Source organism: Lissotriton helveticus, chromosome 5_1, assembly GCF_964261635.1.
Source record: "Lissotriton helveticus chromosome 5_1, aLisHel1.1, whole genome shotgun sequence".
NCBI classification, from domain to species: Eukaryota; Metazoa; Chordata; class Amphibia; order Caudata; family Salamandridae; genus Lissotriton; species Lissotriton helveticus.
The window spans coordinates 1,685,378,767-1,685,405,215 of record NC_136065.1 but is presented as its reverse complement, the minus strand read 5'-3'; the positions used below and the strand labels follow the sequence as shown (position 1 = coordinate 1,685,405,215).

The 26,449-nt window shown below is 50.8% G+C and overlaps 1 protein-coding gene across 2 annotated transcripts in view; it reads left to right on the top strand.

Moving 5' to 3' along the window:
• Nucleotides 1-26,449, top strand: part of IPO4 (importin 4) — a 2,629,293-nt gene that overhangs the window by 2,553,845 nt on the left and 48,999 nt on the right. For both annotated transcript variants that reach the window (XM_078644926.1, XM_078644927.1), the window contains one exon: nt 4,862-4,966. In XM_078644926.1, coding sequence (XP_078501052.1) covers nt 4,862-4,966 — 105 coding nt within the window. The remainder of the gene's footprint in view (nt 1-4,861; nt 4,967-26,449) is intronic.

The following is a 26,449-nucleotide window of genomic DNA, read 5'->3' as shown; positions in this document are numbered from 1 at the left end:
TTGTCCAGGCCTCCCTCGCTGGAAGGACTCCCAGCAGCAGGAGGTCAGACTTGTGTCTGTGGTGGCAGCATCCATTTTGTGATGCTAAGGCTCGAGTTAACTTTAACCGGGGTTCTCAGTTACATACATGTTGTTTCCCTCTAAAAGGGTGGAATGCTACCCCCGTCGCCAGAATTGGCAAAGGGGTAGTATACCAATTCGTATGACACCTTACTCGACATGTTTTGATAATGTTATACCAAAGTTAGCATTTAACCGCGAGGATTATAATGCACTTAAGAGTATATGGTATAGCGTTATCATGGAACAACTATTAGGACTTGGTTCCGCAAGCTGCAGACAGGCTCAGCTCATGCCAGAGCACCATCTCACATAATTCCAAGCACTCTGCCTTCAGGATTGATAAGGCCTGCCATAGGAGTGACTGATAGGAATATATGTGTCCATTTTAGGGTTAGATATAGGCATACTATATCTATAGCAAAGGGTGATTACACCACCTTGCCCCAGCTGTCTTGCAGCCAGTTGTCAGTTTTGGATGGCCAGCCAGGGGTGGCATAATACATGCTGCAGCCCCTGGTAGGCCCTGGGTACACCTACGCCCTGGGTACCTAAGGTACACTGTACAGGGACTGATAAGGTGGCCCAGTACTAATGGGTAAATGCACTAAAGTACATGGATGTCAATTTAGAGAGAGAACAGCTAGGCTATGGGTCTGATTAGCAGGCCCACAGCCAGGGAAAGTCGTAAACCAGTGAAACAAAAAAGCAAAAATCTGGGGTGACCATAGGATTGCAGACCCTACTCTCCTACACACGGGATGCGTGTGCAGTGTCTATTCACACACGCGAATTACCATAGAGTTAGAATGGGAACAAAAGAGTTAGAAACTAGTTCTTTTAGGACACTTCTGGATGGACTAGGAGAAAGCCACTGAAAACTAGGACACTAGGATAGTTAATACCGCCAGGAGCACCGGAGTACTCGCGTTACCTCAACAACAGGAAATGGGTGCATAGGTGTCCGTGTGTCTGGTTTTGTCGCTGAATCCTATGGAGCCTTGGAAAAAGATGCTGCAGGCGACCAGGAGAGAAGTGTCCGGTTAGATCCAAGGGCGGATCGAGGATGAAGGGTACCTGAAAGCAGAGGGGACAGAGTCTGGGTCACTAGCCAGTGACCAGGAAGGAACCAGAAAGGAACTAGGTGATGTCGCGAAGCAATCAGGTGATGCCGTGAAGCTTGACTCTGCAGCCACGTGGACCAGGAGGCGTCGACGACGACCAGGAGCTGGATACGGACTGTCCCACAAAGAATCTCGCTATTGGCCGCGGCAGCTTCCGTATCGGAGTCAACAGGCCTTGGCAAATGCAACCCATGCAGGAATTGAATATTCGCTTTGGGTTAGACCAGCAAGGTCTATGGGGCTTCTCCTTTGCAGGGAAGCATGGGCCCACCTGGAGCAACCAGGCAGGTGGTGTAGATTCAAAGGTTCGTTGTCACAGAGGCCACTAGCCAACGGGCAAGTAACCGGACAGAGGCGTCGAGCAAGAAAATGCAGAAGGGGCCCACGCAGAACTCGTGGAGTGTGGGGGGCTGGTCCTCGGTGCAGATGATGTCCGGGGCTGTGGCTTCTCAATCCCCAATGCACAACTTCGACGGTGCCTCAGAAGCTGCACAAGTAGCAAAGAGCAGGCTTTTCAAGATGGCCGATTCCACGTCTCTCGTCGCCTCCACGGGTCTCAGCTTTGCAGGGACTGTGGATCGTGGTCAGAGAAGTCTGGAAGTCTGGCTCTCGTCGGACTCTGCTCTGGCTCCGGCAGGAGCGTCGACAAAGTAAACCGCAGATAGCTGGATGGTGCCTGTTTGCACAGGGTGGTCACTCCTTGACCTCAATGGAGATTCTTCAGTCATCTTCTGTGAAGGAAATCGTCGAAGGTCCAGAGTTTCGTTTCAAGTTTCAGTTCAGGATAAATCTAAAGTCTCTAGACTCAGCTCCTACCTATATACTAATCTGAGGGGCTGGATTACATGCTAGGTCCCTTCTATGGGTGAGACCAGGGAAGGGGGTGGTTACACCCCTTTCCCTTTGTCCAGTTTCGGACCAGAGCTGGGGCTAGAGTGCCCCAGCTACTGGTTTGAACCGGGCTATGCATGGGACACCTTGTGTGCCCCAGGCAGTGTCTCATTTCATTCAGCCCTCCCTGCCACAATACACTGTGGCCTGTCTGGGGTGGTGCTAGCACCTCCCAAGACAGGAAACCTATTGTCCAAGCCTCCCTCGCTGGAAGGACTCCCAGTAGCAGGAGTTCAGATTTGTGTCTGTGGCAGCAGCATCCATTTTGTGATGCTGAGGCTCTGGTTAACTTTTACCGGGATTAACAGGAACAACATGTCTTCTCCCTCTAGAAGGGTGGAATGTTACCCCCGTCGCCAGAACTGGTGAGGGGGTAGTATTCCAAAACGTATGACACCTTACACGACATGTTTTGATAAAGCCAAACCAGAGTTAGCATTTAACCACGAGAATTATCATGCACTTAAGAGTATATGGTATGGCTATATCATAGAACAGCTATAAGGACATGGTTCCGAGAGCTGCAGACAGGCTCAGCTAATGCTAGAGCCTCATCTCACATAAAACCAAGCACGCTGCCTTCAGGATTGTTAAGGCCTGCCATAGGAGAGACTAATAGGTATATATGTGTCTATATATAATGGTAGGTATAGGAATACTATACCTAAGCAAGGGGTGATTATATGACCTTGCCCCAGCTGAGTGATCAGCCAGTTGTGTCAGTTTGAGTGGCCAGCCAGGGGTGGCATAATACATGCTGCAGCCCCCGGTAGGCCTTGGTTACACATATGCCCTGAGTACCTAGGGTACACTTCTACAGGGGCGATAAGGTGAGCCAATTCCCAATGGTGGATGTACCTAGGGTACATGGTGTGAATTTAGAGAGAGTGCATCTGGGCTGTGGGTCTGATTAGCAGGCCCACAGCCACATCTAAATCGAAAACCAGTAAAGCAAAAGCAAAAAGTGGGGGTGACCATAGGAAGCAGACCTTACTCTCCTACAGAGACAATACAAACATAAAGTTGTGGGATTACCAAAGAGAAGTGCAGCTTGTGAAAGTTAATACTAGCTCGGATGTGTCCCTAATTCTAATTTATGTCCTGGGGCACCCTGCCAGGGTTAAAAATGTGAAGGATGGTGGTGATAGGAGAAAATTAGAATCACTTTACCCCTCCTTACTGCAAAGGTGTCTACATGTTTCTGCAGATTCAACTGCGTCCACAATGTTGGGTCATTCCAGCATTCATCAGGACCTTCAGGATCCCAAAACACAACACCCTCTGATCCTAATTTAGGATCCCTCCAAGATAGGGTTTTTATAATGCACACTCTGTTTAACCTGTAAAGACAGGAGACCTTCTATCAGATCCCCTTGCTCTAAAAAAGTAAACATGTAAGAGCAAGAAACCCTTCTAGTAAGTTAGCGTATGTACATCTCACTCAACATCCGCACAGCGCCACTGCCTAGAGCCCAAAGTTATCTCACTTGTCAGCTCTTGCAGCCACCACAGACTAACTTAAAAACATTCCTCTTTCAAAGAAATACAAGGCAGGTACTTGGAAATCTATCCACGCTTTCAGAAGACACAATTTACTTGACTCTAATTCAAAAGGTAACTTGAGCATTGGTCAAGCTGCTCTGAGGAGCTTTTTCAACTAACTCTTCACTCAAAGATCCTTCATTTTCTTAGATCGGGCATAGTGGTTTTTCAATGTCCTATTGAGGATTTTTGGGATCCTGGGTAAGGCATTTATGTCCTGCCTTCACCCCACATTTATAATCATACTGCCCATATTCTGCTAATTGAATCTCAAATGATGCCAATGAAACGTCCAGAGCTGGGGTTCACATAAAAACAGTTGAAATAATTAAGATGCCACTAGGCAACTCACGATATACTCAGAAGTACAGGCAGGCAGAGAGGAAAGAGGCTGAGATACGGAAATAGACAGAGGAAAGCTAGATACGGAGACAGTTTACTTTCCAAGGGGCCCCTTGAAAGTGGGGGCCCAGGGCAGTTGCTCAATTTGTTCATGCCTTTACACGTCCGTTTTTTCTTCCTCGTGATTTAGAGCTGTGATGTCAATGACATTTTGTAGTTTGCTACTATAAAGAAAGATCGTAAGATGCATAAGAAATTATTTTAGTTGTGGTTCTGTATTGTAGAAATAGTAATTGAAGTAATGACCCCTTTTCTCTCAAGCCTCATGTATTGAGCATCCAATATAGAAAATCCAAAACTTAATATTAGTCTACACAATTTGACTACAAAAAGAGTATGCTCGGAGTCCACGGCCACTACAGAGCATTGTGGATAGTGAAAGCCCCTGGAGCGCATTGTGACAGGTGTTTTTATTTTAACTCTTATAATATAAGCCCCGGAGGATACACATTTTGTCATTACATAGACATTCAGGCGGCAGTTGGTTTTGGGTGCTGCAATGTAGTTTTTAGAAAAGGTTCCTGGCACAATTCACAGTTTAAACTTAAGAAAATTGTGACTGGTGTAAGTTGTTGAAGTATGCTCCTCAAATCTGTGAATGTTGACCTTTTTACCCTCTTTTTGGATATCTGGACATATTATTGATAGGAAGAGCTCTGGGATCGAAAAATGATTCTGTTTATGAACTCAATGAAAATTCTTACAATGCAGAAGCATGACTACAAGAAGTAACCATTTCTTTTGTTTTTAACAGTCAATTAGTTTATTACCTCTTACTGTAACATTGTTGGTTGTTCTTTCTTTGATTTGCTGGGGCTTATGAGACTCCTTTTCGGTTTCAGGTGTTACCAGTAATGCTGCATGCAATGCCTTTGAAAGATGATTTAGCTGAAAATGTAACCGTCTTTAAATGCATCACCTTCCTGTACAGCAAAAGTCCAGAGAAGGTAAATCTTTCTACTTATACTTTTTATTTGTGTGTGCTGTCTATACATGTATTGCTGGCTGTGCATGCCCTCCAGCCACACTTATGCTCGTTCTTTGTAGCCAATGTAATCTGAAAGAAACAGGTTAGTATTAGATTCCTTACCTTAGAATACCCCCAGGCGTCAGACTGGATCTGGAAACTTTTGCGTAGCAGTACCCTTGCGCGTTGGTAGGCGTCGTCTGCGGCTCCGCGTCCGACGTCGGCGTCGCCGGGATGACGTCGCCGGAGTACTTAGACGCCGCCCTAGCGCGCTGACGTCCGTTCCTATTTTTTCCGCGCCAGCAAGCGCCGATCTGGGAACAGTGGCTTTAGTCACTTTTTGACTAACTTTTTTGATCTCTTTTGATCATTTTTCAAAGTCGAACGACTCCGACGGTGCCTGTAGGGATGCCCGGGTTCAAGCCCTCCGACGACTGCAACCGACTGTCGGTTACCGACCCCCATCGCCGGTGTCTTCATTGCCTGAGGCCCAACCACGATGACAAGTCGTGCCCCGACTGCCGGGCCTTGACGTCGAAGGCTAGGCGGGAGCGGTCCCGTAAGCGCCTCGAGCTCTGGCAGTCGGCCCCGCGCCGTTCGAGGACCCAGTCCGGAAGGAGGTCGAGGGACCGGTCGCGGGGCCAGAGTCATCACGGCTCGGAGGATCGACACCACTCCTCGAGCTCCAAGTCCTCAGGTAAGAGGCACAAGAAGTCGAAGAGGCGACATCGCTCTTTCGACTCCCCCGACGCACGCGGACACTGCCTACGCGGCTCCGCCGGAGTCGCAGGCGTCGCGACCTGCTCCCTACCCGCCGGTCCCTGGGCAGAACGGGACGCCGGGGGAGATTGAAGCCTTCCTCATGGCCATGAGGTCGCTCACTCCTCCGTCGGGCTCCGCAGCGCCTTCGGGCCAAGCGGCCCCGACTGGGAGCCCAAGCGGGCCAGGGGCTTTCCCCCGGCATTGTCGGGTGCTTCAGCCCCAGCGCCGTCGGCGACTTCGGTCCCGATGCCGCAGGCCCCCGCTGGATCCGGCTCCAGATCCGGGTCATCGCCGGTCGACCTTACGACCTCGCCAGCCCACCTTACGACGCGCAACCCCTAGGGTGTCGCCCCCAGCACCGACCACGGTCGACGCCGTCCCCAGTCCCCCCCCCCCTTGGTCCGGTTCCGGCGTCGGAACGGCGTCGCTCGACGCTGCTTTCGACTCCGATGGGAGATTTTTACTTCTACGACCAGGCCCCATCTTTTGACCCTGAGTACCAGGAGATGGGTGGCGAGGAGGATTGGGAGGGGTCTGAGTACCCTCTGGCACTCCCGTGCCAGTCTTATCAGGACTGGGCAGGTGAGCTTGGGGACGCCAGTGGTTTGGACACTTCGCCAGACACTGGTTTTGTCTCCCCTCCTACCGTGGCTACGGAGGAGGGGGCAGCCTATAGTGTGGTGTTGACGCGGGCGGAAAAGTCCTTATCCCTTGAACTCTCCGTCGCGGCCGTGAGGACTAACATCTTCACTGAGGTCCTTAAACCACAAGCAAGCTTGGCGGAGCCTCTGTTGCCGTTTCATGAAGCCTTGTCCGACGTTCTTCTGGGCACCTGGTCCAGGCCCGCAACAGGTCCCCCTGTAGGTAGGAACGTGGCCAGACACCACCGCCCGGCTCTGGGCGACCCTTGCTTCCTGTCCACCCACCCCACCCCGAGAGTCTGGTCATCCAGGCCTCTAACTCTCAGACCGCATTCCCGACGGCTCCCCCTGATCGGGAATCCAAGAGGTACGAGCAATATGGAAAAAAGATGTTCTCGTCCCTAAGTTTGGGGTTGCGGTACGTTAACACCGCGTGCCTCTTGGGCCGTTATACCCACTCTCTGTGGGACACCGTTGCGGCCGTACTGCCACAATGTCCGGAGGAGGCCCATGTAGGAGAGTGGGGTCTGCAATCCCATGGCCACCCCAGATTTTTGCTTTTTGCTTCACTGATTGACGACTTCCCTGGCTGTGGGCCTGCTAATCAGACCCACAGCCTAGCTGTTCTCTCTCTAAAAATACAACCATGTACCCTAGGTGCATTTACCAATTGGTACTGGGCCACCTTATCAGTCCCTGTACAGTATACCCTAGGTATCCAGGGCATAGGTGTACCCAGGGCCTACCAGGGGCTGAAGCATGCATTATGCCACCCCTGGCTGGCCATCTAAACAGACACAACTGGCTACACGACAGCTGGGGCAAGGTGGTGTAATCACCCTTTGCTTTAGATATAGTCCCCTATATCTAAACCTAAAATGGACACATATATTCCTATCAGTCACTCCTAGAGAAGGCCTTATCAATCCTGAAGGCAGAGTGCTTGGAATTATGTGAGATGGTGCTCTGGCATGAGCTGAGCCAGTTTGCAGCTTGCGGAACCAAGTCCTAATAGCTGTTCCATGATAACGCTATACCATATACTCTTAAGTGCATTATAATCCTCGCGGTTAAATGCTAACTCTGGTATAACATTATCAAAACATGTCGAGTAATGTGTCATATGAATTGGAATACTACCCCCTCGCCAATTCTGGTGACGGGGGTAGCATTCCACCCTTCTAGAGGGACACGACATGTATGTAACTGTGAACCCCGGTTAAAGTTAACCCGAGCCTCAGCATCACAAGATGGATGCTGCCACCACAGACACAAGTCTGACCTCCTGCTGCTGGGAGTCCTTCCAGCGAGGGAGGCTCAGACAAAGGGTTTCCTGCCTTGGGAGGTGCTAGCACCACCCCAGACAGGATTTTGTGTATTAGGTAGGCCAAGGCTGAAAGGAATGAGACATGCCTGGGGCACACAAGGTGCCCTGTGCATACACTGGTTCCAACCAGTTGCTGGGTCACTCCAGCCCCAGCTCTGGCGGGAAACCGGACAAAGGATAGGGGGTGTAACCACCCCCCTTCCTGGTCCCACCCAGGGGAGGGACCTAGTCGTAGTGCAGCCCCCTTTAGCTGAATAAAGGTAGGAGCTGGTCCCATTCCCAGTTAGATTAATCTTGACAACTTCCACGAAGAAACTCTTGACCTTCGACCTCCTGAACATCAGAAGACTGAAGAATCTCCCCTATGGTCAAGGAGTGACCATCCTGCTTCGCAGGCACCATCAAGCTCCTGTGCGGTTTGCTGCAAGTCCTTCCTTCCCGGAATCCGACGACCCAGCTCAACGAGACCTGGACCTCCAGACCCCTCTGACCTCTACCCACATCCACAGCACAGCTGGGACCCGTGGGTGCGACGAGCAACGTAGAGACGGCCATCTTGAAGAAACCTGCCCAGTGCTTCCAGCACGACCACCGAGAGAACCCTCGAGTAAGTGCATCGGGGACTGAGAAGCCTCACACTGACACAGCATCTGCATCCAAGACCAGCCCCCCAGCCTCCACGAGATCTGCGTGGGGCCCTTTTGCCTGGTTGCTGCTGTAGGAGAGTAGGGTCTGCAATCCTATGATCACCCAGATTTTTGCTTTTTGCTGCACTGGTTTACGACTTTCCCTGGCTGTGGGCCTGCTAATCAGACCCACAGCCTAGCTGTTCTCTCTATCCAAATTGTACTCAGGTACTGAATTGGCACTGGGCCCTCTCCAAGTCCCTGTACCCAGGGCTGAGGTGCACCCAGAAGTCTCCCAGGGGCTGAAGCATGTATTATGCCACCCCTGGATTGACTAACTAAAACTGACACAACTGGCTGCACGACAGCTGGGGCAAGGTGGTGTACTCACCCTTTGCTTTAGATATAGTATACCTATATCTAACCCTAAAATGGACACACAGATCTCCTATCAGTCACTCCTATGGCAGGCCTTAACAATCCTGAAGGCAGAGTGCTTGGAATCGTGTGAGATGGTGCTCTGGCATGAGCTGAGCCTGTCTGCGGCTTTCGGGATCTATCCCTTAGCCGTTTCCATGATATCGCATACCATATACTCTTAAGTGCATTATAATCCTCGCGGTTATGTGCCAACTCTGGTATCGCTTTATCAAAACATGTTGAGTAAGGTGTCATACGAATTGGAATACTAACCCCTCGCCAATTCTGGCGACGGGGTTAGCATTCCACCCTTCTAGAGGGACACGACATGCCTGTAACCTATAACCCGGTTAAAAGTCAGACAGAGCCTTAGCATCCACAAAATGGATGCTGCCACCGAGACACAAGTCTGCCCTCCTGCTGCTGGGAGTCCTCCCAGAGCAGGAGATAAGGACAAAGGGTTTCCTGCCAGGGGCGGTGCCAGCACCGTCCCAGACAGGGTTTTGTGTATTGTAGGTAGGCAGGGCTTTAGAGGAAGGTGACTGCAAGTAGCACCCCGGTGCTCACTGTGCATAGGCCGGCTGGAACCAGTTCCAGGGTCACTCCAGACCCTGTGCTGGGGAAAAGCCCGCCAAGGAAGTGGGTGTAACCACCCCCCTCCCGGTCCCACCCATAGGGCAGGACCTAGTCGCGTGCCAGCCCCTTTTTCCCAGATAAAGGTAGAGACTGGCCCCCTTCCAAATCAGATCATCTTTGGAATCAAGATACCACTTTCCACGAAAGGACTTCACGATTTCTTCCTCAAGATTCTCCCTTGTGGCTAAGGAGTAGTCACCCTGCATCCGCAGGCACCATCTAAGAACACTGCGGTCTGCTGCACGTCCTTCCTCCGGAATCCGACTGCCCAGCTCGACGAGACCCGGCTTCCCTGGCACCTCTGACCTCTACCCACCTCTACAGCCCAGCTGAGAACCGTGGGTGCGACGAGACCTCGAGGGACCGGCCATCGCCAAGACTGCACGACTTCTGCACAGCAAGCCCACCGAGTAATTTCCTGGTGAGTGCTTTGGGGTCCGAGAAGCCCCCACCCTGAGCAGCTCCAGCACCGAAGAGCAGCCCCCCAGCATCTCCACGATCTGCGTGGGGCCCTTCTGCTTTTTACTGCTCACCGCGTTGTTTGGCTACTAGCCCGCTGGCTTGTGGCCTTCCTGACGACGCCCGACGACATTTCTGCTGCTGGTCTGGTTGCTCCAGACTGGCCCTTGTTCCCTTCCAGAAGAGGAGCACCCTGGACCCTCCTGGTCCACTCAAGACGCCATTTTGAGTCCACCGCGTGGGCTTGAATTAGCCAAGGCTTGTTGCCCAATCCTGGGTAACTTCGACGCCAACGACTTCATCCTTCGTGGGACAGCTCGCACCTCCATCCTGGTCGCCGACAACGCCTCCTGGTCCGAGAGACTGCAGAGCCCAGCAGTGCCCACTCACCTGACTGCGGTGACTTCGCCCGGTGCCATCCTGGTGCCCACTTAATCACTGGCTAGTGATTCAAGAACTTGGTCCCCTCTGCTTTCAGGTTTCTTCTTCCTTGATCCAGGCTTGGATCCATCGAACTTTCCTTCACTGGTCGCCTGCCAGCAACTTCTTCCTTCCAGGCTCCCGGTCCGGCAACGAGATCCCCGACGTCTTTTCAGACCTATGCAGCTGCAGCCCCTGGGCTAGGTAACTTCGGCACTCCGGTGTCCCAGCATAGCCTCACTATCCAAGGGTCAGGATCCACTGTCATTTTCTTCCTACCAGGTCGGGTTCGCCCGTGAACACTAACTTTGTGAATTCTAGCTTCCATAGACTTTGTCCCGCATCCCGCGTGAGAGTGCACACTCTGCACCCGAGTCCCCTAGGCCTCCTAGTAGTAATCTAACGATTCCCTAGTCCAGTCCTAGCGATTCCAAAGCCTATTAGAACTGTTACTTACCTGCTAGTAATTCGCATTCCACTTTTAGTGTATATGGTTTTTCGTGCCCCTCGGGCATTTGTGTAACGTGCTAACTTAAAAGTATTTTCGTAAGAGTTTTGTTGTGTGCTTAGCACCCTGTCCTCATAAAGAGTACAGGGTTGTTGTGATTCTAATAAATACACTGTTTATTTTCATAACACTTGTGTGGTGTCCTTTCACTGGGTGTTCAAGGGGTAATGTGATGGTAAAACAGCTGGCTTAACACGCCCTCTAGAGTCTTAGCCTTAGACTGCTCGTATCCATGCTACTAGGATAGCTGGTCTATAAGGTTGACTTACAACCAATCATCAATAAGGGTTGTTTGGACTGATATATAGTGATCACTAGAATAGTGAACACTGCACATCAGGCCAACTTCTCACAGCTGCCTTCCCGGTTGTCTGGTCACTTGCCGGCTGGCTCGTGACCTCTGAGACGACGACCCGAAGATTTCAACACTGCTAGTCAGGTCCCCCAGACTGGCCCTTGCTTCCTTGTGAAAGAGAAGCACCCCGGACCCTCCTGGTCCGCACCAGACGCCATCTTTGTTCCACCGTGTGGCTTGCACTATCGACGATCCAACACCGCCATCAGCAGCAGACTACGTGGGACAGCTCGTGCCTCCAGCCTGGTCGTATAGAACAGCTCCTGGTCCGCGCAGCTACAGAGAGAAGCGACCCTTCCTTCCCCTGAACGCAGCGACAGCATCTGGTTCCCTCCTGGTTCCAGCACCATCACTGGCTAGTGACCAAGACTCTGTCCCCTTCCCTTTCAGGACTTCTCCTTCCTAGTTCCATCCTTGGAACCACCGGACTCCTCCATCTGGCTGCCTGCCAGCAACTCTTTGTTTCAGGCATCACCGGGAGCAACGCAGCGAACCCGACACCACTTCAGCCCTATGCACCTGCAGCCTGTGGGTTAGGTAACTAAAGCTTCTAGGTGCTGAAGTCAGTGTCCACTATCCTAGTGTCCAGGTCCACTGTTGTTTTCCCTCCATCCAGCCGGGTTCGTCCGGAATCCGTAACTTTGTAAACTGTAGTATCCATAGACGTTGGTACGCATCCCGCGTGAGAGTTTCCACTCTGCACGTGAGTCCCGTGGGCCTCCTGCTCCTTACTTACCTAGTTCGTAGCGTAGTCCCAGCGATCCTCCAGCCCCTGGATCTCCTTACAGTACTTTCCTTCCTCGCATTCCATTGTTTTTAGTATATGGTTTGTCATGCCCCTAAGGCACACGTGTAAATATTGTGCTAACTCGTATTTCCTTCTTAGTATTGTCATGTACTTAGCCCTCTGATCTCATAAAGAGTTCAGAGGTGTTGTTATTAATACATATATTGTTTATTTTCATAACAACCTGTGTGGTGTCCTTTCATCTGGTATTCAAGGGGTTATATTGTGGTAAAACAGCTGGCTTCACATGCCAAAAGAGTTTAGCCTAAGACTGCTTTGTCCATGCTACCATTAGGATAGCTGGTCTATAAGGTTGACTTACAACCAATCACCATAAGGGTTGTTTGGACTGATACAAGGTGATCACTAGAACTAGTGAGCATCATATATCAGGCCAACTTCTCACATTGGTGGCAGCGGTGGGATTTGAGCTTGCTGTTGTTTTTACCAAATATAATCTTGAGATATCGTTTGAAAGATCACATAAGGTACCATAGGTACATATAACAAGCTTAGAAATACTCTGAGTTCTGCTGAACCAGCTGTTGTAGTAGAAAGGGCCTAGCACACCCTGACTACAACTCATAGCAAGGGATCAGTAGGAAAACCCATAGTGTAGGTAGGTGCATCACTTACACCCCACTAGAAAGCATGTCTACCCATGGAGAATCTTCAGAGACTCCCCTAGTGGTTAGTGACCCTCCACAGGTCCTTTCCAGATATGCATCTCTCAGTTTCCAGGAGATGAGACAATTGTGTACCTCCAGGAAATTGAAACAGGGTTCTAACCCTATCACTCCTTTTCTGTTAGGTCTCTTAGAGACATATGATGCTAGAAAAGCTTCTCATACAGATGGGAGCATGCCAGCCTTAGAGGGTACCCTTGGTGATAATGACCTCCCTGAAACTGAGGAAGTAGAGGAGGAGGAGGATGAAGAGGATCTTTCTGGGGATGAGGCAGACAAAGGTCCTGAGCTAGTCAGCAGACTTACTAGGGCCAACTTAGACCTACATAGGGAAGGATCTGGGGGACCCCCAGTACTGACCCTAAGCAGGCCTAACTTTGGAGTTAGAAGAGATAGGTCTCATTCTAGGGACTCCAATAGATCTGTGCACTCTCATGCCTCTTCCCAGAGGAGAATGACTTCTCCCCAGAGGAGAATGACTTCCCCTCAGAGGAGAGAGCATGAAGCAAGGATGAAACAGGCTAATCTGAGGATCCAGAGGGAAGAACTTGCCCTTGCCAAGGAGAAGCTTGCCTTTGCTAGAGAGCAACAGTTGAGTGGGGTAGTCCCCACTGGTGGCAGCAATATCCCTAAGGATAAAGACAGGAGTTTTGATACTAGACACCTGAGTAAAATAGTGCCCCCCTTTAAACAAGGGGATGACATCCACAAATGGATGACTGCTTTGGAGAGGGCCTGCACTGTCCAGTGCATCCCCCAGAGTCAGTGGGCAGCTATATTGTGGCTCTCCTTTGAAGGTACAGGTAGAGATAAGCTCCTCACTACTAGAGCTGAGGATGCTAACAATTACCAAGTCCTGAAGAATACACTGATTGATGGGTTTGGCTTAACAACTGAACAGTACAGGTTGCTGTTCAGAGACACCCAGAAAATTCAGTCTCAGGATTGGGCTGACTTTGTAGATTGTGCCACTAAGGCTTTTGAAGGCTGGTTACTGGGAAGTAAAGTTACTGATTACACAGGATTGTATAATCTAATTATGAGAGAACAAATCTTAAATAATTGTCAAAATCAGTTGTTGCATCAGCACCTTCTTGACTCATCTGACCTCTCCCCAGGAATTGGGAAAGAAGGCAGACAGATGGGTCAGGACAAGGGTCAAGCAGCAGAACCAGAACCAGGGTGGCGGCCAGAAGAAAGCGGACCCCAAGGGTAATGAGAATAAGCAGAATGACCAGAAGTCTTCAACAGGGCCCCAACAATCTAAAGAGGGTGGGTCCCAGAATTCCCAAAAGAAGAAGAATAATGGTCAGAGGAAACCATGGTGCCAATACTGTAAAAGTAATACTCACTGGTTTAGTGAGTGCACCAAGAAAGGCCCAACTCCTACCACTACTGCCCCTAAGGCATCTGCACCCCCTAGTACAGTTAGTAGTGGTAGTAATCCTCCCACGGCTATAGTGGGGTTAACCCTGGGAACTGAGGCGGGTTCTGACTTAGTCAGGATACCTACTCAGGCTGTTCTTGTTTGTACTGGGGACATGGATATGACCCCTACAATAAGTCCCAGTACTCTGGGCAAGTACAGGCAAACGCCTTTGATCAATGGAAAAATGGCTCAGGCCTACAGGGACACTTGTGCCAGTGTCACTATGGTGACACCTAACTTTGTGGACCCTGACCAGGTAATACTGGGAGCAGACTACCTGGTGACCAATGCTAGCAATGCCACTACCTCCCATAGTATGGCACTTGTTAATTTCTCCTGGGGAGGGGTAAATGGCCTCAAAAGGGTTGTTGTTAGTTCAGACCTCCCAGTGGACTGTTTTTTGGGCAATGATTTGGAATCCTCCTTATGGTCAGATGTGGAGTATAGGACTCATGTGGAAATGTTAGGTTTATCAGCACATGTCCTTGCTGTGACTAGGTCATAGGCCAAGAAATGCCCAGCTGGACTAGTGCTGGATCCTGGAAGAATGGACCAGACACTACCCAAGAGAAAGAGCAGTAGGGGTAAGGTTGACCCTTCCCCCCTGCCTCAGGTGGAGGATCAGCTCTCTCAGGAGACTGACCCCAAGACCTCAGAAGGAACTGTCCTAGAAGAGCTTGAGCCTGAACAGGTTGAGTTTCTTGGGACAGGGGGACCTTCCAGGGCAGACTTTAGGCAGGCACAGTTAGACTGTTCCTCTCTTGAACCCCTCAGACAGCAGGCTGCTGCTGAGGCTGCAGGGAATGCTACAGGTGCCCATAAGGTATATTGGGACGATGGACTCCTATACTCTGAGGCAAGAGACCCCAAGCCTGGTGCTACCAGGAGGCTGGTCATCCCCTTGTCTCTTAGAGGTTTCCTTCTCACCGTAGCCCATTAAATTCCCCTTGCAGGTCACTTAGGCCAGAACAAGACTTGGGACAGGCTTGCCCCACACTTTCACTGGCCTCATATGTCTGAAGACACAAGAGTTTTGCCGCTCATGTGTCACCTGCCAAGCCAGTGGCAAAGCAGGTGGCACAACAAAGGCCCCCCTTATACCACTACCTGTGGTGGGGGTTCCCTTTGAAAGAGTGGGGATTGACACTGTTGGACCAATGGACCCCCCAACAGCATCTGGGCAGAGATTTATACTGGTGGTAGTGGATCATGCCACCAGGTATCCAGAAGCTATTCCCCTTAGGACCACTACAGCTCCTGTTGTGGCTAGGGCCCTGGTTGGAGTTTTCTCCAGAGTGGGGTTTCCTAAGGAGGTTGTCTCTGACAGAGGTGCAAACTTCATGTCAGGATACTTGACTGCTATGTGGAAGGAGTGTGGTGTAAATTACAAATTCACCACACCCTATCACCCACCATGCAATGGGCTTGTTGAAAGATTCAACAAGACCCTCAAAGGGATGATAAAAGGGTTACCTGAAAAGCTTAGGCGAAGATGGGACATCCTTTTACCCTGCCTTCTGTTTGCTTACAGAGAGGTCCCACAGAAAGGGGTTGGTTACAGCCCTTTTGAGCTTTTGTTTGGACATCCTGTAAAAGGACCCCTATGTCTTGTGAAGGAAGGATGGGAGTTACCTCTCAAAAAGCCTAAGCTTGACATAGTGGACTATGTACTTGGTCTCCGCTCCAGGATGGCAGAGTACATGGAGAAGGCATCTAAAAACCTGGAGGCCAGCCAAGAACTTCAAAAAGCTTGTCACGACCAAAAGGCTGTCCTAACTGTTTACCATGCAGGACAGAAGGTGTGGGTGTTGGAGCCAGTGGCCCCAACAGCTCTCCAAGACAAATGGTCTGGACCCCACATCATCATTGAGCAAAAGGGAGAAGTCGCCTACTTGGTGGACATGGGAACTCCCAGGAGCCCTCACAGAGTACTTCATGTGAATAGGCTCAAAGCATTTGTTGACAGGGAGGACATGGGCTTGCTCATGGCCACAGATGAGGGGCAGGAGGAAGAGAGTGACCCTCTCCCAGACCTGCTCACTCAGAACCCTGATGATGGGTAAGTAGATGGTGTAGTCCTTTCTGACAGCCTCTCTGAGCATCAACAAAAGGATTGTAAGCAAGTCCTTCAATCCTTCAGACAAATGTTTTCTCTGACCCCCAGTCAGACAAACTGGTGCACACATGAGGTGGACACTGGAGACAGTCTACCTATAAAGAGTAAAATCTACAGGCAACCTGACCACGTCAGGGACTGCATAAAGCAAGAAGTACAAAAGATGTTGGAATTGGGAGTCATTGAACCCTCAGAGAGCCCTTGGGCTAGTCCTGTAGTTCTAGTGCCTAAACCTCACACCCAGGAAGGTAAGAGAGAGATGAGGTTTTGCGTAGACTACAGGGGTCTCAATGCTGTCACTAAGACAGATGCCCATCCAATACCTAGGGCAGATGAACTGATAGACAAGTTGGCTTCTGCAACTTTCTTAAGTACATTTGACCTGACAGCTGGTTATTGGCAGATCAGGTTAGCTGAGGATGCCAGAGCCAAAACAGCATTGTCGACCCCTGGAGGTCATTACCAGTTTGTGGTGATGCCCTTTGGTTTGAAAAATGCACCTGCCACTTTTCAAAGGTTGGTGAACCAAGTTCTCACTGGGTTGGATGACGTTTGTGCAGCATATCTAGATGATATTGCTGTCTTTAGTTCCACCTGGGAGGATCACCTGATCCACCTAAGGAATGTTTTAGAGGCCCTGCAAAAGGCAGGCCTCACTATCAATGCTACTAAGTGCCAGATAGGGCAGAGTCAAGTTGTATACTTGGGCCACCTTGTAGGTGGAGGCCAAGTTCAACCTCTGGAGAGCAAGATACAGGCCATAAAGGACTGGGCTCCTCCAACCACCCAGACACAGGTCAGAGCTTTCTTGGGCCTGTCTGGTTATTATAGGAAATTTGTCAGAAATTATGGAACCATTGTGACTCCACTTAATGACCTGACAAGTAAAAAAATGCCAAAGAAAGTTCAGTGGACAGTTAGCTGTCAGAAGGCATTCGATGACCTAAAGCAGGCCATGTGCACTGCCCCTATTCTCAAGAGTCCAGACTACTCCAAACCTTTCATTGTCCAAACCGATGCTTCTGAGTTGGGTGTGGGAGCTGTTCTATCTCAGCTGAATATTGATGGTCATGACCAGCCCATTGCTTTTATAAGTAGAAGGCTGACCCCTAGAGAGAAACGTTGGTTAGCTATTGAGAGGGAGGCCTTTGCTGTGGTTTGGGCCCTGAAGAAGTTGAGGCCATACTTGTTTGGTACTCACTTCAAGATTCAGACCGACCATAAGCCCCTCTTATGGCTAAATCAAATGAAGGGTGAAAACCCCAAACTTCTTAGGTGGTCCATTTCCCTACAGGGGATGGACTTTACAGTGGAGCACCGCCCAGGGACTGACCATGGTAATGCAGATGGTCTCTCCAGGTACTTCCACTTAGAACAAGAAGACTCACCTGGTCAAGGTTAGTTTGATGTCCCTAAGTTTGGGGGGGGTTATGTAGGAGAGTGGGGTCTGCAATCCCATGGACACCCCAGATTTTTGCTTTTTGCTTCACTGATTGACGACTTTACCTGGCTGCGGGCCTGCTAATCAGACCCACAGCCTAGCTGTTCTCTCTCTAAAAATACAACCATGTACCCTAGGAGCATTTACCAATTGGTACTGGGCCACCTTATCAGTCCCTGTACTGTATACCTTGGGTATCCAGGGCATAGGTGTACCCAGGGCCTACCAGGGGCTGAAGCATGCATTATGCCACCCCTGGCTGGCCATCTAAACAGACACAACTGGCTGCACGACAGCTGGGGCAAGGTGGTGTAATCACCCTTTGCTTTAGATATAGTCCCCTATATCTAAACCTAAAATGGACACATATATTCCTATCAGTCACTCCTAGAGAAGGCCTTATCAATCCTGAAGGCAGAGTGCTTGGAATTATGTGAGATGGTGCTCTGGCATGAGCTGAGCCCGTTTGCAGCTTGCGGAACCAAGTCCTAATAGCTGTTCCATGATAACGCTATACCATATACTCTTAAGTGCATTATAATCCTTGCGGTTAAATGCTAACTCTGGTATAACATTATCAAAACATGTCGAGTAAGGTGTCATACGAATTGGATTACTACCCCCTCGCCAATTCTGGCGACGGGGGTAGCATTCCACCCTTCTAGAGGGACACGACATGTATGTAACTGTGAACCCCGGTTAAAGTTAACCCGAGCCTCAGCATCACAAGATGGATGCTGCCACCACAGACACAAGTCTGACCTCCTGCTGCTGGGAGTCCTTCCAGCGAGGGAGGCTCAGACAAAGGGTTTCCTGCCTTGGGAGGTGCTAGCACCACCCCAGACAGGATTTTGTGTATTAGGTAGGCCAAGGCTGAAAGGAATGAGACATGCCTGGGGCACACAAGGTGCCCTGTGCATACACCGGTTCCAACAAGTTGCTGGGTCACTCCAGCCCCAGCTCTGGCGGGAAACCGGACAAAGGATAGGGGGTGTAACCACCCCCCTGCCTGGTCCCACCCAGGGGAGGGACCTAGTCGTAGTGCAGCTCCCTTTAGCTGAATAAAGGTAGGAGCTAGTCCCATTCCCAGTTAGATTAATCTTGACAACTTCCACGAAGAAACTCTTGACCTTCGACCTCCTGAACATCAGAAGACTGAAGAATCTCCCCTATGGTCAGGGAGTGACCATCCTGCTTCGCAGGCACCATCAAGCTCCTGTGCGGTTTGCTGCAAGTCCTTCCTTCCCGGAATCCGACGACCCAGCTCAACGAGACCCGGACTTCCAGACCCCTCTGACCTCTACCCACATCCACAGCACAGCTGGGACCCGTGGGTGCGACGAGCAACGTGGAGACGGCCATATTGAAGAAACCTGCCCAGTGCTTCCAGCACGAGCACCGAGGGACCCTCGAGTAAGTGCATCGGGGACTGAGAAGCCCCACACCGACACAGCACCTGCATCCAAGACCAGCCACCACGAGATCTGCGTGGGGCCCTTTTGCCTGTTTGCTGCCTTCCCGGTTGTCTGGTCACTTGCCGGCTGGCTCGTGACCTCTGAGACGACGACCCGAAGATTTCAACACTTCTAGTCTGGTCCCCCAGACTGGCCCTTGCTTCCTTGTGAAAGAGAAGCACCCCGGACCCTCCTGGTCCGCACCAGACGCCATCTTTGTTCCACCGCGTGGCTTGCACTAGCCAAGGCCTGTTGACCAGATCGACGATCCAACACCGCCATCAGCAGCAGACTACGTGGGACAGCTCGTGCCTCCAGCCTGGTCGTAAAGAACAGCTCCTGGTCCGCGCAGCTACAGAGAGAAGCGACCCTTCCTTCCCCTGAACGCGGCGACAGCATCTGGTTCCCTCCTTGTTCCAGCACCGTCACTGGCTAGTGACCAAGACTCTGTCCCCTTCCCTTTCAGGACTTCTCCTTCCTAGTTCCATCCTTGGAACCACCGGACTCCTCCATCTGGCTGCCTGCCAGCAACTCTTTGTTTCAGGCATCACCGGGAGCAACGCAGCGAACCCGACACCACTTCAGCCCTATGCACCCGCAGCCTGTGGGTTAGGTAACTAAAGCTTCTAGGTGCTGAAGTCAGTGTCCACTATCCTAGTGTCCAGGTCCACTGTTGTTTTCCCTCCATCCAGCCGGGTTTGTCCGGAATCCGTAACTTTGTAAACTGTAGTATCCATAGACGTTGGTACGCATCCCGCGTGAGAGTTTCCACTCTGCACGTGAGTCCCGTGGGCCTCCTGCTCCTTACTTACCTAGTTCGTAGCGTAGTCCCAGCGATCCTCCAGCTTCTGGATCTCCTTACAGTACTTTCCTTCCTCGCATTGCATTGTTTTTAGTATATGGTTTGTCGTGCCCCTAAAGCACACGTGTAAATATTGTGCTAACTCGTATTTCCTTCTTAGTATTGTCATGTGCTTAGCCCTCTGATCTCATAAAGAGTTCAGAGGTGTTGTTATTAATAAATATATTGTTTATTTTCATAACAACCTGTGTGGTGTCCTTTCATCTGTTATTCAAGGGGTTATATTGTGGTAAAACAGCTGGCTTCACATGCCAAAAGAGTTTAGCCTAAGACTGCTTTGTCCATGCTACCATTAGGATAGCTGGTCTATAAGGTTGACTTACAACCAATCACCATAAGGGTTGTTTTGACTGATACAAGGTGATCACGAGAACTAGTGAGCATCATATATCAGGCCAACTTTTCACAGCCCGGACTAAACTCGCCCAAGCCCTTGCGGAGGTACGAGATGCGGCACGGTACTCCATCAGATGTGGACTGGATACAACGGACTCGCTGGGTAGAGCGATGGCAACGGCAGTGGCGATTCGTCGCCACGCCTGGCTGAGGTCCGCCAATTTTTTGTCTGATGTCCAAAACACTCTTATGGACATGCCGTTTGATGGCCGTCGCCTCTTTGGCGACAAGGCAGACAGAGCGCTTGAGCGCTTTGAGGACTCCAGGGCTACAGCCAAGTCCTTGGGCCTATCGGCCCTGCGCCAGCAATCTGCTGCCTTTCGCCCCTTTAGTGGCCATGGAAGGGGCACCCCCACACGTCCTTCCAGTCACGGGCCGCAGACAAACATCCAACGCAGTGGTGGACGTGGTAACCGCCGTGTCGGTGCCCGGGGACATCGGCGAGGCCAGTCTACATCCACCCCTGCAGCATCCGCCTCAAAGCCCTCCTAGTCCGAGCTTTCAGGCCCACGAGACGCCAGTGGGGGGCAGGGTTCGCCATCACCTCCTCCACTGGCACAACATCACATTGGACAGGAGGGTGCTGCAAATCGTCCGAAGGGGCTATTCCCTCCCCTTCGAGGCGACCTCTCCAGCCATGCCACCGCAGTTCCTCCGCGTGTCGGGGGGATCACTTGAGCCTTCTGCGAGAGGAAGTTTCGGCCCTCTTGGCCAAGCGGGCCATCGAGCGCGTTCCTGGGCCAGAAGTAGGGTGTGGTTGTTACTCCCTCTACTTTCTGGTTCCCAAGAAGGGCAAAGGGGGCCTACGCCCTATCTTGGATCTGCGGAACATCAACGGCTTCCTCCGGAAGGAGAGGTTCAAGATGCTGACACTGGCTCAGGTCTTGGCTGCCCTGGACCCAGGAGACTGGATGGTAGCGTTGGACTTGCAGGACGCGTATTTCCACATCCCCGTCCTGCCTGCGCTACCTGCGGTTCACGGTAGGCCACGAGAACTTTCAGTTTACCGTGCTCCCCTTCGGCCTTACCAGTGCCCCACGGGTGTTCACGAAAGTGATGGCGGTGGTCGCAGCTCATCTGCGCAGGTTAGGGGTTTCAGTCTTCCCCTATCTAGACGTTGTTGAAGACGGGCTCGCCCCAGACAGTCGTCAGCCACCTCCAGACTACGGCCGATCTCCTGCACCTGCTGGGGTTCTCCATCAATGTGCCGATGTCACACCTGTGCCCTGTGAGAAGTTGGCCTGGTATATGATGTTCACTATTCTAGTGAACACCTTGCACCAGTCCAAACAACCCTTATGGTGATGGTTGTAAGTCAACCTTATAGACCAGCTATCCTAGTGGTAGCGTGGACAGAACAGTCTTAGGCTAAAAGACTCTTGAGGGCGTGTAAGCCAGCTGTTTTGCATATCAAATGAAAGGATACCACACAGGATATATATAAAATATATATGTATTTATTTACTAACACACTCCTCTGAACTCTTTATGAGATCAGAGGCCAAAGAACATAACAAGTTACTTAATCAGGATACGTTAAGTTGCACAATTTACAGTTAGGCCCTAGGGGCGAAGCAAACCATATATTAAGAAAGTGGTATAAGTACCACATCATGAGAAAAGGTAAGGCCTAGGGCCTAGGGAATCGCTGGGGCTACACTATCTGAACCTTAGTTTAGAAGTAGGAGGCCCACAGGCGGCGCGTGCAGAGTCTTTACCCACACGCGATAGCCAATGTAAAGTCAATGGGAACTTAAAAGTTAGATAAAGAAGGATTTAGGACACTTCCAGTTTAGCTAGGAGAAAACAACTAAAAACCTAGACACTTGGATAGTCAATACCCTTGGGAGCACCGAAGTACTCGCGTTACCTCACCCACAGGAAGCGGGTGCATAGGTGTGAAGATGTCGGGTTTCGCCGTTGAAGTCTATGGAGCCTGTGAAGAAAGATGCTGCAGGCGACCAGGCGGAAGATGTCCGGGTGGATCCAAGGTTGGATCGAGGTTGAAGAGGACCTGAAAGCAGAGGGGACAGAGTCTGGGTCACTAGCCAGTGACCAGGAAGGAACCAGGCGATGTCACGTGCTTGAAGGTGAAGAAGGTGAGATTGTCTCTTTAGCCACGTGGTCCAGGAGGCATCGACGATGACCAGGAGCTGGATACGAGCTGTCCCACGATGGATCTAGTTAACTGCGGAGTCGGTATCCGGATTGGACCCAACAAACCTTGGCTACCGCAACCCATGCTGGATGATGAGATTGGCTCTGTTGCAGACCAGCAAGGTCTGTGGCACTTCTCCTTTGAGGGGAAGCTGGAGCAAGCCTGGAACAAACAGGAAAGCAGGGTACCGGGATGACGCGTCGAGCAGGAATGCAAGAGCAGGCCCCACGTAGCACTCGTGGAGTGTGGAGGGCTGAGCTTCGGTGCAAATGGAGCTCGGGTCTGGGACTTCTCGTACCCCAATGCACAACTGGATTGGTACCTCGGTAGTCGAGCAGTTAGCAAAATGCAGGATGTCCAGGGTGTCCGGGCCCACGTCTCTCGTGTCCGCCGCGGGTCCCAGATTTGCTGTGGATGTGGGTCGGAGTTGGAGAAGTCTTAGAGTCCAGTTCCTGTGTCGTGGAGTCTTCGGGTTCCTGCGGGAGCGTCGACAAAGCAGATCGGCAAGTTACTGGTGTTGCCTGTTTGTACAGGGTGGTCACTCCTTGACCACAAGGGAGATGTCTTCTGTCTTCTAGTCAGGATAGAATGTCGATGGTCGAAGAGTTCTGTATCAAAGTTTCTTTCCAGGATAATCTAAATTCCTGGGGACACAGCTCCTATACTTATACTAAGCTAAGGGGCTGGATCACCCCATTTTTTTGCTTTTTGCTTCACTGGTTTTCGACTTATGTGGCTGTGGGCCTGCTAATCAGACCCACAGCCCTGCTGTTCTCTCTCTAAATTCACACCATGTACTTTAGGTACATCACCAATTGGGATTTGGGTCACTCTTATGAGTCCCTGTACATTGTACTATAGGTACCCAGGGCATAGGTGCACCCAAGGCCTGCAGCACATCTTTTGCCACCCCTGGCTGGCCATCCAAACTGACACAACTGGCTGATCACTCAGCTGGGGCAAGGTCGTGTAATCACCCCTTGCTTAGATATGGTATACCTATGTCTAACCTTATATCTGGACACATATACTCCTATCAGTCACTTCTATGGCAGGCCTTAACAATCCTGAAGGCAGAGTGCTTGGTTTTATGTGAGATGGTGGTCACAGGGAGGTGCTAGCACCAACCCAGACAGGCTATAGTGTATTGGGGCAGGGAGGGCTGAATGAAATGAGACACTGCCTGGGGCACACAAGGTGTCCCATGCATAGTCCAGGTCAAACCAGTGCTGGGGCACTCCAGCCCCAGCTCTGGTGCGAAACTGGACAAAGGGAAAGGGGTGTAACCACCCCCTTCCTGGGTCCCACCCATAGGAGGGACCTAGCAGGTAATCCAGCCCCTAGATTTGGTATATGGGTAGGAGCTGAGTCCCAAGAATTTAGATGTATCCTGACTGAAACTCTGATACGAAACTCTGGACCTTTGACATCCTACTCGACGTAGAAGACTGAAGAATCTCCCTTGTGGTCAAGGAGTGACCACCCTGTGCAAGCAGGCACCATCCAGCGCTCAACGGTTTGCTTTGTCGTTGCTCCCGCCGGAGCTCGAACACAGAGCCTGACAAGACCCGGACTTCCAGACATCCAACATCCCGATCCACAGCCACAGCAAAGCTGAGACCCATGGAGGCGACGAGAGACCTGGGACCGGCCATCTTAGAAAGCCAGCAAATTACTTTCCGTGCAACTTCTGAGGCACCCTCGAAGTTGTGCATTGGGGATTGAGAAGCCCCAGCCCCGAGCACCAACTGCACCGAAGATCACCTCGCCACACTCACCGAGTGCTGCGTGGGGCCCTTTTGCTTTTTCCTGCTCGACGCGTCTGTCCTGTCACTTGCCCGTTGGCTTAGTAGCCTCTGTGACTACGAAACCCGAAATCTAAACCGCTGGTCTGGTTGCTCACCACTGGCCCTTGCTTCCCTGGGAAGGAGAAGCCCCTCAGTCCTTGCTGGCCTAAGTAAGAAGTCATCTTCGATTCCTGCGTGGGTTGCATTTGCCAAGGCCTGTTGACTCCGAATCGAGAACCGACACCGCCGACAGCGAGAGCCTTCGTGGGACAGTCCGTATCCAACTCCTTGTCATCGTCGATACCTCCTGGTCGACGTGGCTGCAGAGACAAGCTTCGCGACATCACCTGATTGCTCCCTGACATCGCCTGGTTCCTTCCCGGTTCCTTCCTGGTCTCTGGCTAGTTACCCAGACTCTGTCCCCTCTGCTTTCAGGTACTCTTCATCCACGATCCGCCCTTGGATCCAACGGGACTCTTCTCTCCTGGTAGTCTGCAGCATCTTTTCTCCAAGGCTCCATAGAACTCCACGACGAAACCCGACACCCTTTGGGACCTATGCACCCGCTTCCTGTGGGTGAGGTAACGCGAGTACTGCGGTGCTCCTGTGAAGATTAACTCTCCCAGTGTCCTAGTTTCAAGTGGTTAGCTTCTAGTCCAGTCGGAAGACTCCTAATTCTTTAACTTTGTAACTTTACGCACCCATTGACTTCTATGTGTGCACGCGTGCGCAATTAGACACTGCACACGCATCCTGTGGGCCTCCTGCTCCCTAACAACTGTTAGTCCAGTGTAGCCCCAGGGATTCCCAAGGCCCTAAGCCTTACCATTGTTCTTGACGTGGTTCTTATACCACTATTTTAGTATATGGTTTAGCGGGCCACCAGGGCCTATCCATATTTGTGCAACTTATTGTACGTTACCTTAAGTTACTTGTTATGCGCTTGTGCCTCTGCCCTCATAAAGAGTTCAGAGGATTGTTTTAGAAATAAATACATATATATTTTGAATATATAACCTGTGTGGTGTTCTTTCATTTGGTGTTACTGGGATTGCATATGGTAAAACAGCTGGCTTCACATGCCCTCTTGAGTTTAGCCTAAGACTGCTTTTGTCCATGCTACCACTAGGATAGCTGGTCTATAAGGTTGACTTTACAACCATCACCAAAAGGGTTGTTTGGACTGGTGCAAGGTGCTCACTAGAATAGTGAACATCATATACCAGGCCAACTTCTCACACTACCTTTATCTCTCATTCAGTTGTACACACCTTTTGCAGAAGAAAAGTCTTGTTTTGTATCCGAGGTTTCAGGCAGTAAGTTAGAGTGCAATTCACCACTCACATTTCTATGATGTCTTTTGTTACCGGGCTGGAATTTCCTGGTTTGCATATTCCTGACCCAGTGAACCCAGGTCCATTGGCCACAGTTTCTTGGCCTGATAATTCTTGACATGGTTTCACTGGATGCAGATCTGAACAAGGTGAAACACTTCATAGAGGGAAGGAAAGGAATACAGCCTGGCCCACTCCAAACACTACAGAAACAACAGAGGTGCATACAGTGCTTCCTCCTCAAGTCGGGTTCTGGCCTTGCCCCCACCCATTTTCCCAACCCTCCGCCCGACACCAAGGCAAGCTACAAGGACACATCTGGCAATATTCAAAGCCTTACACCCCACGGGCTCTGACTTTCCTAGACTTCCATCCTAACCCAGCATCCCTACATTAAAGCCCTCTCGCTTGTGACTGCAGAGTTAAAGCCCAGGGCCAGAGTCGTAGCATGGAATACTGCTAGATAACCCTTCACTTACTCCTCTGCCCTTATCACATTACATTAAAGCAGAAAATGCTCCCCTGCAATTCTTTAGCCTGTTCTGCCCTATTCCCGCCACACCTCCCCATGCCCTGAGCAGTCTAAAATTGTCAAAGAATTTATTACCGTACTATGGAAAATACACATAAGAGGAATCGATATTCCCAGGTATGTGGAACTGAGCACCGAAGGTCATCGGTTGGACCCTTGCTTATTGCCCTTAAATCTCCCCAAGCTCAAGACACTATTATTACCCTTTGTTTCGTCTTTACTGCCATTGCTTGTCTGTTGTGTAGGATTCCCACTTAACTCTCCAGTTCCTCAAGCTTCTGCTTTCTACACTTCTTTCTGCAAAAGTGAGGCTTTGTCATGCTTTCT